This window comes from Plectrocnemia conspersa, unplaced genomic scaffold, assembly GCF_051122295.1.
Source record: "Plectrocnemia conspersa isolate PC_06_02 unplaced genomic scaffold, ASM5112229v1 ptg000001l, whole genome shotgun sequence".
Lineage (NCBI taxonomy): Eukaryota > Metazoa > Arthropoda > Insecta > Trichoptera > Polycentropodidae > Plectrocnemia > Plectrocnemia conspersa.
This window is the reverse complement of record NW_028277165.1, coordinates 18,469,960-18,488,820: the sequence shown is the minus strand read 5'-3', so window position 1 is coordinate 18,488,820 and position 18,861 is coordinate 18,469,960. Positions and strand designations below refer to the sequence as shown.

Sequence of the window (18,861 nt, the reverse complement as noted above, 5' to 3'; positions counted from 1 at the left end):
AAATAGTGTCCTTCTGACCTCTATTAAAAGCTTACAAGTATGCATAATTTCGAACATCTGGCACGACCAAAACACACTAAAATATTAAAATATTCATACAAATTACTTAAAATTACACATTAAAATATTCGTACAAATTTATTTTTCTCCAAAAAAGATATGAATTCTCGCTTAGCATTTTTCTCTAGAAATTCTCGAGAAATAATACTATGTGCAGGTATCTGAGAAATCTTTCTTGACAATATTTTTAATAAAAATGAAACGGTTGCAGTGAGTTGCTTTACACGTAATTAAATTGGTGCTGATTTTAATGTGCTGATAGAAATTCTATTCTATTGATTATAATTCTTGATCAAAATTAGTTGGAAATTTCAATAATCATTTTATATAAATCGTCTCTTAATTTCTTTACTGATTATTCGCGATTGCTTAAAATATATGATAGTCATATAGCTCTTTCATGTATCGTATTCAAAGTGCATAATAACGCGTCGACAACTATAATCGATTCACCGACACTAAACGTAGGGCGTGATGAACCACTCTTCCACCAATAATATTTTTATATGTAGCTTAAAGCCCATTAAGCGTAGTTGAATTTAAATCGAATCATTATAACTAATTAATAAGTACGTAAGCTATTTGTATTTTTTAATATTCAATAATATTATTGATAAATTCAGTTATGTTTTTAATCAGAGTTAAAAGATATTTAATTAAATTACACATACAAAAATGTGAAGCACGCACGATGGCAATCAGTCAAAACGATCAAAAGGTAAGATACAAGTTTTGTTCATATAGCAATTATCAACTGTATCACTAATTATCGACTTGAAACATCGATGAAATATTAAAGCGCGTGGTCTCTTTTTAATAGGTTATCACGTATATTCGGAGACCTTAAAGATCAACTTTTACTTTTTTATCCGCCAATTTGGAAACGTGAATATGTGAAGGTATTCCATTTTTATAAAATTAAAATATAGTTTCATTATCATTTATTTTTATTAAATAATAAATTATGTATACAGCGACATGAAAAATAAATGCAAAACGCAATAGTAAAAATTACAAAAAAAAAAAACACATTGATCTAAATAATTATATAATACATCTCACTTTGTTTAAGCATAAGTTTCACTGACCTATCATCAAAACCAAATTGGTTTAAATATTAAAATGAACACCAAGAGAATATGATCTTACGGTTAAGTACAATTTTATATCGTACAATAGTAATTTTAAATTAATCTTTGGTCAACTAGCCGTGTGTGACTTATCATGATTTTTACATACATTTTTTATGATTTCACATTTATTGGATACATATATAAATTACAATATTAATATAGACATTTATATCGTTATTACATGTAGTGATTTATTTTTGTACAATTAAAAGGTGCGACACAGTAATAATGTACAGTAAAAGTGTTAAATTTTTATTTTATACAGAGGTTGATAACACTTTTATTAAAATCATGCCTTATATATTATCACGGCTATCATTTGGCTAGTAAAATATTTATTTGGTATTATAATATACAAAATAATACATTAAGAGATTTTTTGGATTTTTTATATTTACATTTTTTGTTTATAAAAAACGCATGTTCGGTAACGTATTTTCATTCTAGGACTAGAACGTATTAAACACTCGTCATTTATAGTATAATCAAAACTAAGTTATATCAGAGGCGCATAATCTTAAGGGTTCGAAATATGCAAAAATGCAATTTGTATTGAAATGATATATTGTTTTCAGACATATCTATTCTTAGTGATTTTAAACTGTAAAAATAACTGATGTTAATTTTTTTGTGTTAGCCAGTTTTATAGTTTGAACATCAGGTGAAAAAATCTCAGAAAAAGATCTTTAAAATTTAAATAAAAATTCTAAATGGAAGCAATATTATTTTAATAATGTTGGTCAAACTGGCTAAAGAACATAATCGAGGTATTTACAATTTTTCAGAAAAGTTAGTCGAATTTTATCTATCGAAATCTACTTAGCAAGTCCTTATTAAGTTCATAATTAAAATAAACCTAAATTTGATATTAGAATAAAAATCTATATTGATTTTTAGTTTTCTTAAAAATTATACGTCTCTGTATTATATTAATAAAATATATTATTATTAGGAAAGCAAAAATAAAAAAGTAATCACGTAGAAACACGTCTTATATAAATGTTAAAAAATAAGCGTTACACACTTTAACCTAATAACACTTTGGTCATTTATAGAATCGAATATGCTTAAAAATAATTTTGTACAAAAATTAGTATGTAAGTTTTTTTTAAAGAATAGGACGGATTCAAAAATGACTATTTATATATTGTACAATATTTTTTGGGTTATTAACAGCTACTTGTCACATGCGACAGTTCGGTGGTCCTTAACCCTTTGACTGGCGTCACGGTGATGGACGTTCCATCGTTTCCGTAATAGTGATGATATTGGCGCGAAGCATGGATGATCGAGGATGGAGCAGCTTCCGGATGCTGTGATTCTCTGTGCCTCCTCAGATCCACCTTCCTTTGGAAAGCCTTTTCGCAGAGGCCGCAGGTGAAAGGCTTGTAACCGGTGTGCTTGCGCATGTGGGTAATTAGGTTGGAACTCTGGCTGAAAGCCTTTGAACACACGACGCATTTGTGAGGCTTTTCACCTGTGAACAATAAAACATTCAATCGTCAATTTGCGTTCATATTTTTTTGTAACAGGTTTAATTTATATTTTTTTCATAATAAACGAAACACATTATTGTATATTATTCATTGGCAATCGTTACTGACGAACTTTCAGGTAAAATCCACGTCGTTTCTTTCGAAAAGTTTTGTACATAATAAAGTTGACAAGTTTTTAAAGTACATGTTTCGGTTTGTGTCGACTCGGGTGGGTGTGTTTTTTGGTTTGAGGACTTCGGTGAAACTTTGAGCGAGTTTGTTCCGATACAACGACAGTTTGTTTTATGCATGTTTTATGACGCATATTATAGTGCTACGACAGATATACAAGGAAAAACAATGTATTTATATTGGAATTTAAATGTTGTGAAATTAATTATTAAACTACAATATACACAATATTAAAACAATGGTTGTTTTCATATGAAATAATTTTATATATAAGCAAATTTATATTGTACGACTTAAAATATATTATTTTATTTAGTAATAATAACATATTTTACTAATTTTATTGTATTCATTAAAATTATTGTTTTTATATATTGATCACCACTTTAAAATAGAACGACATAAAATAGTGTAGATGACAATGATGATAGTGACTGTTAAATTACAAACTCCTTAATTGTTTTAAAAACTTTTATCAATCATTCATCATAATTAACTATTTGTTAATTAATATGTTTTAATATATTCTGATTCTACTTTCCTTTAAATTTGAATTCTCGTCTCATTAGATTGAGTGTTAATAAAAGGCTCAGACCAATTTTCGATATAAACGATTTAACTATTACGTAAAGTAGCAATATCTCACACTTGTTCAAAATATTTAACGCCCCTAAATATATCAAACCTGTTCAGATGTTACAATTTGTTTTAAAAAACTAGCGCATCGGTCATAAAAGTCTAACAAATACATCACCAGATTTTTGCTGCCACGATCATAACTGATCGTGGCAGCAAAAAGTAGGCGAGCACTAAGTCCTCCCCACGGAGAATAACAATGTTTATTTTATTAAATTTATTGTTCGTTTCGTTTTTCTTTTAAACCGTTCTTAATTTTTGTAGAATTTCTAGACCCTTTCAAAATGTTATTTATGCAATAAAAATATCACATTATGCATTAATATTTTTATGAAATATTGAAAATAAAAATATAGAATTAAAAAAGCTGTTAATTACATTAATGAAAATATATAGATCGTGTATTTTTTTATGTTTATTTTTAATAAATAACTTCATCACGTATAAGTAATAACTATTATAATTAAGGATGAACATAAACACTCAAAAATAATCTAGTAATTTGTTTCGTATTTATTAAGGACACGTGATCGCCACGCGCCGGAAGAACACGTCGAATAAATGTCCAGAAAAGGCACGGAAGTAGGTGAATCTAATTATCAAATAAAAGGGTAATATGTAAAAACTTTCAACAAAAAGGGTCGGGGTAATTGAGCGCAAAAACAAGCGCTTTCATGCTTACTGGGCATATTTATTACTAAATGTTCGCTGATCGTTTCAGTGTTGCAAAAACTAGACTAAGATGTTTTTAATTACCATTTTAATTACAATTCACGTGTATCGATTTAACTAAATTACAAAAAAAAAAGATTAAGATTCTACACCGATATCATAACAAAGGACATCGCGTGATGGCATATTATACGTGTTCGATAAGACACACAACCTCAAATTAAGTCTATTTAGATTGTCACGATCTAATTACATTTCGTTACATTTTTTTTGGTAACTCATCATATCACGTCGGGCACATCGCGATAATAACACTTTGTCACTACATGAAAAAAAGTAGAGCTCCGATGAAATGAAACCATAACAATGCTTGGAGCTATTAATTTTATTGTATTAAACGTATACATCACACCCTTAGTGAAATTATATAGTATCCTATAAAATGTAATTTTACAAGTTTTATTAGTTCTGAAAAATCGTGAGTAACTAATTTATTTTGGATAAGTAAAATGGCGAATTTAGTAATGATTATAACAATGTTTTTAAATGGTTGAAATAATACAACATTTTAAGGAAATAAAAAATACCGATAACATAATAACATCGATAGCAACTTCGCTATTAGCTTGAAATTTTAGGCTCTCATAATAAATTTTGCATCTACAATTAAAATCAAAAGCATGAACGCATTGCTTTTCAGTGTCTTAATGATCATATAATTGGATCATAATAGAAAAACTAATGTATTCTATCAAGGCCCTATATTATAATGACCAAAGCCACAGAAAAATAAAGCATTTGAGAATCTTAATAATAATATTAATGATCTCGTTCGCTATCATATAATTTCTACGATCTCGATAGAAACGTTTTGCTTAAAGAAACTTGCACTAAAGATCTTGGAGATCACTTTTGAGAGCAAGTGAAGTATACTACACGTAAACGATATCTGTAAAAAAACTTCCAAGATGCTCAACCTTGAAATGATATATTTAAAAAAATATTTTCCTGATATATTCGAGTCTGTTTTTTATAGATTTTAATTGAGGAATAACTACATGAAAGTGAATGTATTGTATTACTTATGTATTTAAAAAAATATATTATTTATGTCTAAAAAAACATTAAATTTATATAATTCAGTTAGAGTTGTTGTTGATTTTTCATTATTTCTTTGCTTCTATCTGAATTTTCAGATCGAATACCTAAATTTACTGCTACTAATTTGCATTCGTTGAATATTTCCTCTCATGTCTAATATTTTTTAAACGTTCAAAAAGCAATAAAGTCAACCATAATTTGCAAACCCAGAAAGTGGGTACTTTTGAAGGCAATGTTCCGCTCCTTTAATTTCTTGTGTGTATAAAAAGGCCTGAAGGAACTTATACATGAAATACATTAGAACATACATCTCAAACAGCTGTAGTTTAGTTCAGATTCTTTATTTGAAGTCAATTTTTACTTTTTTTATAAAAATATTCTTGTTTTTATTTTTTCCAGAGTCGGAGCCCTCAAGGAGAACGTGCTCAGGGAATTTGTCTCCTCTCGGCAGGCCTGGCTACTAGGAGCTGGTCCGGTTCGTACATTTTTTTTTAATTTCATGATTACTTTTCACTGTATTATGTATTGTCTATTTTTAACATAGTGACGCATTGGGGCATCGTGTTAGTTCACGAGAGTTTTAATTTAATTGAAATGAATAATTATGTAGTACATTTTATCATATATCAATGCAAAAATAATTATTTAACTGGACATTTGGTATTCAGAATTTAGATTATATAATAAATTAATTTATAATTTATAAACATTACCATAGTAAATATTGGGAGCATATATATTTTTATAATAAGCTTGTAACAATATAAAAAATAGAGCGTTCATATGCAAAAATAAATGATAATTTGACTCGATTAAAAACATAAAGATAAAATATGAAGTAAAATTAGACGTTCTTAATTGTTACAAAAATATTATATTTATAGATGATATAATATAATTGTTATAATATTAATCTAAATTAGCATGTGATATTTAGATTAGCTGATACATGTGCTATACACATTCCTTTATAAGGTCAAAATTTTAGCATCACGCACGATTAATACATTGACATTTAATAATTATTTCATAACCGGAATTAGTGACTAATGGGTTATAATTGTTCATTAAAACAAATAGTGACTTAAAAGCTATCGCTTTAATTAAGCAAACGTTTTATGTCTGAGCTTTGAAAGCTTTTGTAATAGAGCTTTCCGTTACGTATTACGTAACGTGATCTAAGCAAATTAAAGATCGTTTTATTAGCTCACTAAAATATATATATATTCAATCATATTACGATTTATTATGAGGGTGGCGTGTATGAGAAAAAAATCCAAACCCTTATTTTAACCCTACTTTATAATTTATTCATACGACACAGGGGCTCTCCACTCGTGTCTTACATTGGTAAAATTTGTATTCTATGGATCAATTAAAAAAAAAACTGACCTGTGTGTATGTAAGTGTGCTTTTTCATGTCTGACTTTTGGTGAAAGCGTTTCCCGCAGTACTGGCAAGGATATGGTCTCGTATCCGAGTGGATCAGTAGATGCGTCGATAGAGTGCTCGATCTCTTGAAGGCTTTTCCGCATTGTTTGCACTGTAAACGATATAAATATTATAACACATAAAAATGTATTTTACGTCAAGCAAAATACTTTTGTATCGAGCTATGGATAATTATTTATGATGAGAGTGCTTGAAGCGAAAGGCGTTTTACATGTGATGGGAAACGATTTTATTGCTTTGTAATTGATGGTTATATAGCTGTAATCACTAAAAGGAGGTATTTGTCATTGGATTTTTCTTCACCGTATAGTATACATTTTTTATCGTTTTAATATAACCCTCTTATAGTTCCACGCAATACTAACATTAGAGCTATCGATGCGTTAACATTATTTGATTTATATATTATATATGATTTTCTACTAGATTAATATTATTGCTGTATTATACATTTTTTTATAGAGAGATTGCGAAAATAAATACTGTTATGATGTTGCTATGTCTCTAAAATAAAAATGACTAATTTTGTTTAAATATTTTATTCAAAAGGCAATGAACCATTTCTTAAATTAAATTAAATTAAATTAGCTTAGAGATATAGTGATTAAAATTAGTTTAACGTTGTATTATATGTACTAAAATTCGTGCTTAAGAATATTATAGTTTCAAGGCATGTAAAAAATATATCGCCACGGTCGATAATTATTGTACACATGTATATTTTGGGTGAGATTATCAAAATTACAAGTAGTGGTCAAACTGCTACGCCAATCAGCAATTAAACCATACAAGGAAATCAATCTGATTTCGCTCGTTTCGATTGAGGTTTCTTTATGGTGGACTGGATTCACCCCGTATGCTTGAGACAGGTCATGGTTTATTCTCTGAGAATATTTAAAAAATATTTTCTATTGCGACATGCCGTCGAATGCTACGATCGCGTATTGATTTTTTGTATACATTCTCAGCGAAGGTATCATTCGGTGTGTGTATGCAAGTAGACGGTAAATTTTTAAAGTGGAAAATTAAGTAATTTGGTCCGACAATTTCGTGCAATTTGTGGCGGTGTGTATTAAATAGTGGCACGGGCGATTGTTATTATTTTTTGTTGACAATTAAAAGACATCTGTCGTCTGCCCATGATTTGAATAAATCAGTAAGTTAATGTCTCACGGCACGCCCATGATGGGACAATTAAATAATTTCGGTATATACCCCAAATGAAATTATTGGCATCACGACATTGTGGAAATCACGAAAAGCTGTCTTTAATTACGCGACACGATTTCGAAAAAGGGGTTACGACTATTTCCACAGTCGAAAATAATCACAATTAAATAATATTGTATATTATATCTACATAGACAATGCACTGTAAATATAGGGTGAACTATTAATAAGTATACATATAAAAAATAAGTATTTTAATATTTATAGAACAGTCAATAAATTTAAATTAAAAAAATCCTCTATAAGAAAATATTTATTTTAGGAATGTCTAAAGATACATTGGATGTGAAAAAAAGTTATTGCAACTCTGTATTATATTTGTACTCAATAAATTAGTGAAAATTTTTTTTTTAATGTTTCATAATTTAGAAGTAGATAGTTGAAACTTACACCTACATTGTTGTATTTATTATTAAGATTTAAGATAACAAAAATGATAATTATTGATTTTATACTTCTACTTAAAAATACTGCAAATATTATATTTTTACTACGTATTCATTACTTTTTTATAGTTTTTGTAGCAGATATATAGGCCGAAGAGTAGCGTGTACATTTTTGTGCAAAATTTTTAGTAGTTTACTTTTATACTTTATAATATAGTGACAGAAACTAAGCCAAAAGTAATTTTGAAATGAATATACCATAAAATACTAATATTTGAGCAAATATTAATATTTGAGTATTTTGTCAATGGAATGATTAGATAAAAATGAATTTAACTAAACTTGGAAATAAAGATGGTATTTAATTATATTATTATATATCGTTTTATTGGATCTTATCGGATTTTCGGGCATTTTATTTTAGATTTCAAATATTTAATTTAATTCAAGGGAAAATCTTTAAGGACATAAAAAATAAAAACTCGTCAGATATTTAACTAAATCTTATAAGAATTAAGTAAACCCTTAATAATTGCAAAATTATTGATAAAATATATAAGAAATCGTACAGTACATCTTACTGTGTCAAATTTACAACGATTGCACACCCAGCAATTTATTTATTAATCCCATATATTTTTTTGTGAAAATATGAAATATATTATTCATTATAATTAAATGATGCTTTCATGCTTACTATATATTAAAAAAAATATTTTACGGTAGTGTGACGTTAAATAATTTAATAGTAAAAATTTATAAAAATAAATAAATTATACATTTTTTGGCAAATACTGCCATTTTCCTCTTTCGCAAAAAATCAATCAACAACAGCTTTCGTTGGATTATTTGGTAATTATTTTACAATATGGGCAATTTTCGATGTGTGGGTTACATCATGACGAGAGAACAGCTGTCAGCTGGTGTGCCATACTGCGCTTATGCTATTCAACTGTGTGTATTGGACAAACACAACGATTTTAAATGCAATGCGGGAATGTATAAAATACCTATAGATTATGCCATATTTTTTAGAAAATTAACAACGTGAAATTAAATATAAATATATTTTATTAATATAATGGGATTATTTAGGAAATATATTTGCTCCATATTGTATATGATACGTGGTTATGTATTGTTGATGCATATTAAATGCTGTATTTGATTACGTGTTTTAACAGTTATATAACAACTTTAAGTGACCTTTAAGAAAGCAGATAAATAAACATTTACAACGTGACTACTGATTAAATACGTTGAGATAAATATGCTTAGCACATCGTCTCCTTAGTTACATTACTCTCTTATACTATTTACTATTTTGTGGTTACGCTACACACGTATCCTCGATGTTGTTTTATCATATATTTTTTATTTTCATAATCAATTTTATAAGATCGTATAAATTACAAATTTAATGATTTTTATTAAGGGGCATTTGCTTGTATATAATTGCATTGATTTTTAATGTATAAATATTTTTATTCAAATAACTAAATACTCTTTCTTAATATAGATTTGATATTATTTTAACTAATTTGTATGTAAAATGCTATGTTTGTATAAAATTTAATAAAATAATACATAGATTATATACAAACATTCTAGTTGATTTTTTTCGTTGTGATATTAAAGTACAGCGGTGGCGTAGCTAGGGAAAGGGCGGAACGCATCGGGCGGCGCTTGCCTGGGGGCAGAATTTTCGCGATGAACCGTTCGTGTAGTATGCTTCTTAAACTGAATGCGTTTAAAAATATATATCCACAAATAGCTAAAAGCTAATTTAAATATGTAAAAACAATGAACGACAGTTTAACAAATAATGATTTTATGACCCGAGCGGTCATAAAATGCCACCCAAATATTTTTGGTCAGTTTATTAGAATCGGTAAAAGTCGAAATTACACCAGATGTTCTTCATTGTTTGTTAGAGTTAAGCACGTGCTTAAATAATAAAATGCATGATAACCTTTAAATGTTTCATTAAACATGAATCCTGTTTTGAATATTTTTTATATACATATAATATGTAAATGGATTTAACGTAGTTGGGGGAGGGGGGGGGTCGAAAGGGGCTGCTTGCCCTGGAAAGTTTTGGCACATTGAAGACATGCATTGAATTACAGATTTTTAGGAAAGTCAGATTTTGTATTAGATAATTATATCCCCATGGGGGAGAGTGCGGCAAAGTTTAGGATTGTCAAAAATCAAGGCATTTTCTAATAAACTTAGTGTTGTAAAGTAAGTTGCCTATTATTTGGTGACAGGTGACTGCACCATAAGTTATACTCAATATTTATGTATGTTTACGAATATCCGTTTCGTTTTCCTTTTCTGAGTAATGTTTTTACAGCTGCCAAAAAACGAGTTTGCCTAGACGCTTCGTATATAGTGGTCGTTCGTACCGGAAAGTTGTGGAAATTATGTTTACCTATGAAAATCTTGATCAAACTTTGTCGCCAATTAGTTATGTGGCGTTTCAGCAGCACAGACATAAGCGATTGTAAATATGTGCGGATTCCATCGTCGACGTTTGGGTAAATAGAGCTCATTTGAAATATAATATTGATAAGCGTACTGATTGATTGACAGGGGCTTTGTTTCAATTTCAACTATCCTACAAGTAAATAAATTTTCTCTATAAAGACTTGGAGGGGTAAAAGATGGTAATTTGTTTACCCATGCGGGACGATTAATAGCCAAAACACACGAGGCAGGTGTTAAAATATTAAACGATTAGATCGATCAGATAACTATTTTGCATTTATGCAAGGACAATGTGTGGCGAATTAAATTGCTTTAAAATTATAAAGTCTTTGGAATTTGAATAAACACCTCTGGTTTGATCCTTAAGTCGAGAAATTGGAACATTTATAATAAATAGGCAATAACTTATGTTGTCTATGAGATAGTTACAACATATAAAAATGTGCCAGTAAAAAATAATAGCAGGTGCTGCTAATTTTTAAATTTATAAATGCACACGATTATGCTTAAGCATTATTTTAATTAAATTTAATTAAAACATACTTAAAGAAGTTTTATTCCTAAATCAACAATTTTAATTATTGCGGTTTATTTTTATAGTCTAATAATTTTCTAACTATACCTGTTTATAATAACTTATTATTATTAGTCGTATGTACATACATATAAAGATGACATTAAATGTAAATTGGCTAACTACACCTTTGAGTGAAAATTACTTAATAACCTCACTTTGCTTTTACTATTCTGATATATATGCTATAAAATTATACTGTTATAATTGAAAGTTTATCTCAGTAAACCATTTTTAAGATTAGATTGCTAGTAGTATAACTTTGTATATCAATACGTCAGATTCTTTTTGGGACACCCTATATAGTTTAAAAGATCATACTATATTACATTATTCCATTGCTATTTTAGTAAACCTTTTTTGTAAAGCTGATAATTTAATCTGTACAGCAAGGTTAGATGACCCAACGCGTATGTATTTTTTTTATAAAACCTCATAAATTAATCATAACCCTCTCTTATCAAAATATTTTCTATGGCTATGTGTTAATTTAGAAAATTAAACAATTTTATGTATAATTCAGACATCAGTTAACAGAAAATAAAATATCGAGCATTATATTGTGTAATACATCAAACAAGATAATAATGCTCACAGTATATTTTACCTCAATATATATGTTATAAAAAAGCTATAAAACACTATATTGCATATTTTTTTATTGCCTTTAAAATGCTCACCTGAAAACTTCTTTCATTGCCGTTGCTGGTCTTCACACCACTCCCAGCTTTCGCGATGACTATGTCTCCTTTTCCGTTGAAGATGGACGTGGTGATGCTTATATTTTCCGGCTCCGTGTCCCAGCTTCCACTCGAAGAGCATCTCCTTCCGTTTCCGGTGTCCCTTCCGTTCGACATGATCTCCAGACTGGTGCCGGTCGAATCTGGTCTGCTGAAGGCGTCGGGACTTGGGGCGTTCCTTCTTGAAAAACTGTAGTCTGTGAGCTTGGTTTCTTCCTGTTCGCATATGCTGCCAGGTGACCATATGCCACTAGCCCTCGAAGAATTTGAGCGGTTTTTTGTGCACAAATTTAGCGGCAAATCTTCGTCATCTAAAATTAAAATTAAATCTTCAGCAAGCCTTTTATAAAAACAGCAATAAAAAGAGTATGTACATATGTATTTCAAACGAATCGAATTTATATAAATATTTGTAAATGTAAGCGAAAAAAATATATCGTTGATATGTCAACAATTCTGGCACTGGCGCTCTTCAAACTGATGACGTATATTTTGGAACGTACACAACGCATATCGATTTTTTAATTATTATTATAAATATTTTATAACCAATTGAGAAATTTTAAATATCACATGAATTCTATTTTTAACACTTTGCAGTAATTTTTTGTCACTGGGATTAAATCGACTTGATAAATTATTTTACAACAACATATTCTTGACTTTTTCAAATATGAAAAGTGAAAATTCTGCATGATTCATAAATTAAAGATTATAAAATTTTCAATAATTTTTTATGATGCTTTCAAGTTGATAATCCGTGAGTGTTGACAAAGGTCGGCATTTATCCCCAGATCCTTTATGCTGATCCCCAGAGTTGAATACCGTACATTCAAATTGGCTTAAGTATGGATTTGTATTCGAGTAGCTTATTCTCCATTGTCAGTTGGGAGGTGTTTCTCATTAGCCAGTAGTAGCCTAGGGTCCTAGTTATATTCTTACTATAAATATGGATTCTTCGTGTAAGCCTTTTTTTCTAGGTGCGTCCTCAAATATGATGGAAAAATGCGTTATTTAATCGAGTGGAAGAGTATGTTTTCTTTCTCATGGTAAACATAATATGGATAGATCTTAGCTCGTTTGCCTTAATTCTGCAGGTATCTACTCCAGATTTTATTGGACAGACGGAGGATTTTTCGCCTTGATATTTCACTATAAAATATCTTTTGCTCAGATATGACTTTATAATTTTAAATATTATATATGGTGAGGTAGTGTTTTTTGATTTAATTATTTGGTTCCATTTTCCACACTTCAAAAGCTTGACTTTTAGGAAAGCAGCCAAGAAAAATTTTCTCTCTTGTAGATTTTTATTAATCTCGTTTATCACTCGGTGTATTTATTTATTTCTGCCGTGCTCTTGCAGAAAGTCGAATTGGTGGCTTTGGATTATTGTATTGGATTTATTCTACGTAGCAGTTGCTTCTCAAACATAGGCAAAAATAGGCAAAATGGCAAGATTTTATATATCCTGGGTTTTTAGCTGGTTTTGGAACTTGTCATCTTCCACTGTGATGGAAGATATTATATTCTTTTTTGTGTGTATTATAAAACAATGTGACGCATTGTGACGCATAAATAAATTAATAGTATGATTTGTATTCCAGTTTAATTTTATTATAATATATTAATAATAATAAAAAATATCGTAAGTAGGTTATTGCACTCTAATAATAATCAACTATCTCAACTTAGTAGTCATTCAGTATTCCACCTTTGAATTTTTCTCATTAAACACTTTATCGTATATGTCCCAGTTTACGCGCCTTTTGCGAAATACCATCCGATATAATCGTTTCCTATGCAAATTTTCGCATATTTAAGCAATTACCGAAGTGATTGTTGTTCATAAATTAGACGTTTTTCCAGTTATGTCAGCGATGTTACCTTATCACCGCCAAAGCTCGACTTGTTAACGAAAAAAGAGGAAATAGCTTTCCAACAGTATCGCTCGACGACGAGGTAAACGACACGAATTACTAGCGATTTTTACTGTTTCGTATCGCCCTATCAAATTTGAGGATGTGAGTTATTATAAATGGGTTAAAGATATTCACATTTTGCGTTTGCACTATTAAATGTATTCATACAATAATATATTTTGTGAATTAATCGCTACTGCGTTATCACGTTTGGGTCAAATCAGGAAAGTTGAACGACTCTTTTATTTTGTATGTTTTTTTCTTTCGTTTTCTTATCAAACATCCGCTCTTGGTCGTTGTCAAGAATGTAACGTTGACGATAACGCGATCGCGTAATTTACTTTGTTTAATTAGCATCAAAAATGTCTGCGTTCGTTTAAATTTGCGAAATCGATTGTATAAAATGGGTGATTTCGTTTTAATCGGCGCTATTTTGTGTTAGATTAGCTTAATAATTCTATTGGCAGTATTTAGATTACATTTTTATGAGCAATTTTAAATAAAAAAGATGAAAAACAATTACCTTCAATATTTTGATCTGGTGTCTGGGGTGGAGAAACTTTTGAAAATGAAGGCGCTGGTCTCAATAATAATGGTGGCCAGACGCATGCCGGATAACCAAGAGGAGTACAGTACATCAGCGCTCCTAATTCGGCTGTCATGTATAAGAATAATACATATTAATATAAATTACAACTTATCATTCAGATGAAATAAATAAATAGATATTCACCTCTAGCTCTAGCGTATTCTTTGAGTCCTTCGATCCCGAACGACAAATCTCTGTTGGAAGATACCATCGAAAATGCGCTCAGTCTTTCCTTTTCCCTTTCGCAGAAAGCGGAAATCCTTAGTTCTCTTTCCCTATCCCTTTGCATCATAATCGAAGAAGTCATTCTGGCCAGGTCGTCCAAATCTCTGGGTGGAGTCAGCGAAGCCAATGGTGAAAAGGGTTCCACCGACGATGGTGTTACAGACGATACTTCTTGCCTAGGCATCGCAGCCCTGTCGGAAAAAAAATAGTATTTTTGTATTGCGGTTGTGTTACTATGCAATCATAGAGCAATCAATGTAAGGCAATATTAATAGAACGGACGAGCAATCACGCCTCGGTGGAAAATTATTTCCCCAGAGACAAAGCCAGGCAATCGGAATATATGTGTAGAGAATTGTATTGTAATCTACAGTGATTAGGTGACGGTTTGCATTTATGGCACTTAAATAAATAAGCCGCGGTTGTCATTATGGGGACTCGGTAATGACCGAAGGAAAAGCTTTCATGGTGGGTGAAAAGGCATTACGCGAAAAAGTGCATTACAAACTCAATGTGTGGCACATACATGTGTTTTTATAAATCGATTTTAATAACATAATAAATATTTATATTATATAAATAATGTATATCGCAACACAAAAAAAAACATTTTTTTCTGAAAGCTTAGATAAAATTATTTTTATGATTGAGAAATATAAAAAATCTTAGCATTACTAAATTTTAATGTATAAAGTAAACTATACAGATTTTTGTGGTATTCACAATTTTTTGATATTTCTACGCTTAGATTTTATTATATAAAATATAAGTTAAGAATTGTCAAGCAAGACTGTTATTCCTTTTAAAAGTGAATCATAAATTACACACTTTCGCGTAATATGTAGACGGCAAATTGGTAATAGAGCCGTAATCGATAACCACACACTAATAAGATGTCAAAGTGAATTGATAATAACAGAGAACGTATTCGATATAATACACCCCTTGATTTTCAATCTTTTTATTGCTCGATCAAAAGGAATATTCATTGGGTAGTTGGATCAAAAGTGGTATATATTATACATTATCGCATCAAAGCCTCGGTAATAAAGGCTTTAGTATTATTATATGGCGTGTGTTACGATCACGTGATAATTCTAAAATATGTATGGGAAAAATTCAGCATAAAATCTGATTATATTATCATTACTGAAAATATTGGTTAGTCATTTTGAAGACTAGAGTAAGCATTTACAAATGGACAGAGAATTAAATTAATACGAATAATAACGATGCAGAATATTAAACAATGCATTGAAATATAAAGACGAAGGAACGCGGAGAGAAATGTATTTATTGTATCATATCTCTATTATACTTAAGCTGAATACTTTTGGTTTTTAAATGCTAGATGATAAAACATATATTGTATAAAGAACATGTGTTTTTGAAGCGTTGATATAACAGCTCTCTCTTTTCGAGATTTGTTCGCGGGTCGACTCACTATTGGCCTGCTCGAAAACATCTGTGATTATGCGAGTTATCACATTAAATAAAGCGATATTGAAACGTAAATATATTACAATAAATTGAAATATAAGACGGTAATACAATGTTTGTAATGACAGTCGCAAGTTGCGCAGCTGCACACGGGTGAATGTCAAACATTTGCCAAAATATGTAAACATTTGTAAACTACGTATTTGAAACTCGTATTAAAACAATAATATAACGATCGTGATGTATCCTTGAATCTTTAATAATAATAATACGTTGTTTATATAAGCGATAAAAGCAAATAAAAACTAATATTAACAGCGGGTTTATATTATGCGAAACCTTGCCAAATTTTGGTAATGCAAGGTGAAAATAAATATTGTAAAACAAATTTATGCTAAAATTTTTAACGCGTGTTTTGATACGACTATATAATAGTTATTTAATTTAGTCATAAATCGGTGGTTAATACCTTAAAGATCTTGGTCTATTATTTTTTTTTCAGTCGCTGATTATTATATATTTTTAATTCAGATCGAACATCGTAGATTAAGTTTATTTAGATTTTGATAATCTCACGAAAAAATAACGTAATAAATAATTAGAAAATAAGATTGAGCAAGGCGTGCATAGTGACATTTATTGATTGTAAAAATAGTTTATAATCAATAAAATATGTGTCCCTCATTTATATATTTATTTGTCTAGTGTTTTAGCATTTATTGTTTGTGTTGTAACGCATTGGTTTAACGTCTGTCGTGTTGCAACAGAAAATTTATAAAATTTAAATAATTGCCGACTAAAATTTTTCAATAAATATTATTCTTAGAAACTAAGAAAAAATATGTACGAACAATTATAACGCGATTGCTTTATAGATTGTATTAGTTTATCTATATTTAGTTTTATCAATATTTCACATTCGTACAAAAAAATATTTAATTAAAGCAAACTGTATTATATATAGTTTTTTATATAAAATCGTACGAATAATTTAAAAGCTTGTATGTGTAATATAAAACACAATTATAAAGATGTAAATGAAATAGCAACCGATTTTTGAATATTAAATTTAATTAAAAATAATAAAAGCCCTTCATATTATGTATGTATTAAGCTTAAAAAATCGTTGAAATTGCAACAATAGTTATTTAAAAATAATATAATAAATAAAAGTCTACAATAGCACCATATCTTGTATTAAAGCTTATTTCAATCCTATTTAATTTATTTAGATACTTATGACGTATACTTGTTTCCAACTTATTTTTTTAAAAGCATTAACACTTAATGAGATCATACATTTTTATGTTAAATAATACAATTTAACCTCTGATATTAATTATATACTATCAACCTAACTGCTGATTTTTTAATTATACAATAAATTATCGCTAATTAAGATGCGAATTAATAAATGCACAAATATTTTTTATATGCACATTTTAAATTAAAGATATGAAACAATAAGCTTAGTAACTAAACGTATATGTTCATATATATGAAAAGGGTTTCAAATAAATTATGACAATGAAACATTTTTTACAATACATAATAAATTATTAGACTTACCAATTGAATGGTGAGCTTTTTTCAGTGTTCGGCGACGTTATACATTTACGTGTCTATTCGAAGGAACATAGCCTTCAATTACTTAAATCGTAATACAATCACAATATTTGCGCCCCTTCGACATTGATATGACACTTCAGCGTCTCTGATAAATAATTCACTGATGTCGATTGAAGAAAAGCTCGATTGAAATGTTCGCCGGTGTTTTTTTCTTTCTTTTTTTTTTATTTAACCTGCGATAACGCGGCGATAGATTACTAATGTGATTGGTTATAATTTGATTGGTTTTCTTTCGATCTCGTTTCGAGATTGTCGAGTGTTTTTTTAAGTGTTCTGGAGGTGTTTCGAGGCGCGTGCTGCCTGTCCGTGCGGCCACACCTGACTGACTGCGGCAGGTAAACTTTAACAGTGGACACGTGCTGTTGTAGAACAGCAGGAGTCATCAGGTAAGCAGGGGTAGGGGTCGCCGATGACTGTTCTTTGCTACAAAAATAAGTATAATAAAAAGCTCTCTGAGTCGAGGTCGGCCCGTAACGGCGCGATTGATTTGCTAACCCATAATCACGATGAATGATAATTTGTGTTTATTTATTTGTGTAATGAAAACCATTGTATATTTTATATTTATAGAAGTCATTGTTAAATATTAAATATATATCATACTATGATGTGAAGGGAATTGGTGGTATTAAATTATTACGAAATGCAGTAAAATTGCATAGATAAAAAAATGTATTCATGTCAATATTATATTTTTTTTTGTAAAAAATGTAAAAGTGCGAAATAGGATAATTTTTTAAATATAATAAAATTGTTAGAATTAAGTCGAAGTTTATTTTTTTAAATTATAATATTTTTACTTTCCTCAGAAGTATTCAATCTAGAATTCTCGCAGTTCATTATTAAATTCTGAAACAACATTTTTTAGGTAACAACAGTTTTAGGTAAATTATTATTATTATTTAGACCATATAG

The 18,861-nt window shown here is 29.3% G+C and overlaps 1 protein-coding gene across 1 annotated transcript; it reads right to left on the bottom strand.

The window, feature by feature from the left end:
• Window positions 1–989: 989 nt before the first annotated feature.
• On the bottom strand, window positions 990–18,270 carry LOC148239054 (uncharacterized). The gene is made up of 6 exons (XM_088190637.1): window positions 17,887–18,270; window positions 14,797–15,068; window positions 14,587–14,718; window positions 12,082–12,452; window positions 6,662–6,812; window positions 990–2,670 (listed from the first exon to the last, which is right to left on the bottom strand). The coding sequence occupies exons 2-6, from the start codon at window positions 15,059–15,061 to the stop codon at window positions 2,363–2,365; spliced, it is 1,227 nt and encodes a 408-aa protein (XP_088046763.1). The 5' UTR covers window positions 15,062–15,068; window positions 17,887–18,270; the 3' UTR covers window positions 990–2,362.
• Between the last annotated feature and the right edge of the window lie 591 nt (window positions 18,271–18,861).

What these genes read in the sequence shown, in the direction of transcription:
- LOC148239054 (XM_088190637.1), bottom strand. Translation starts at nt 15,061, where the DNA reads ATGCCTAGGCAAGAAGTATCGTCTGTAACACCATCGTCGGTGGAACCC. An exon ending in AGAATACGCTAGAGCTAGAG is followed by an intron (nt 14,719 to 14,796) that starts GTGAATATCTAT and finishes TATACATGACAG; the next exon opens with CCGAATTAGGAGCGCTGATG. An exon ending in ACCAGATCAAAATATTGAAG is followed by an intron (nt 12,453 to 14,586) that starts GTAATTGTTTTT and finishes TTTTAATTTTAG; the next exon opens with ATGACGAAGATTTGCCGCTA.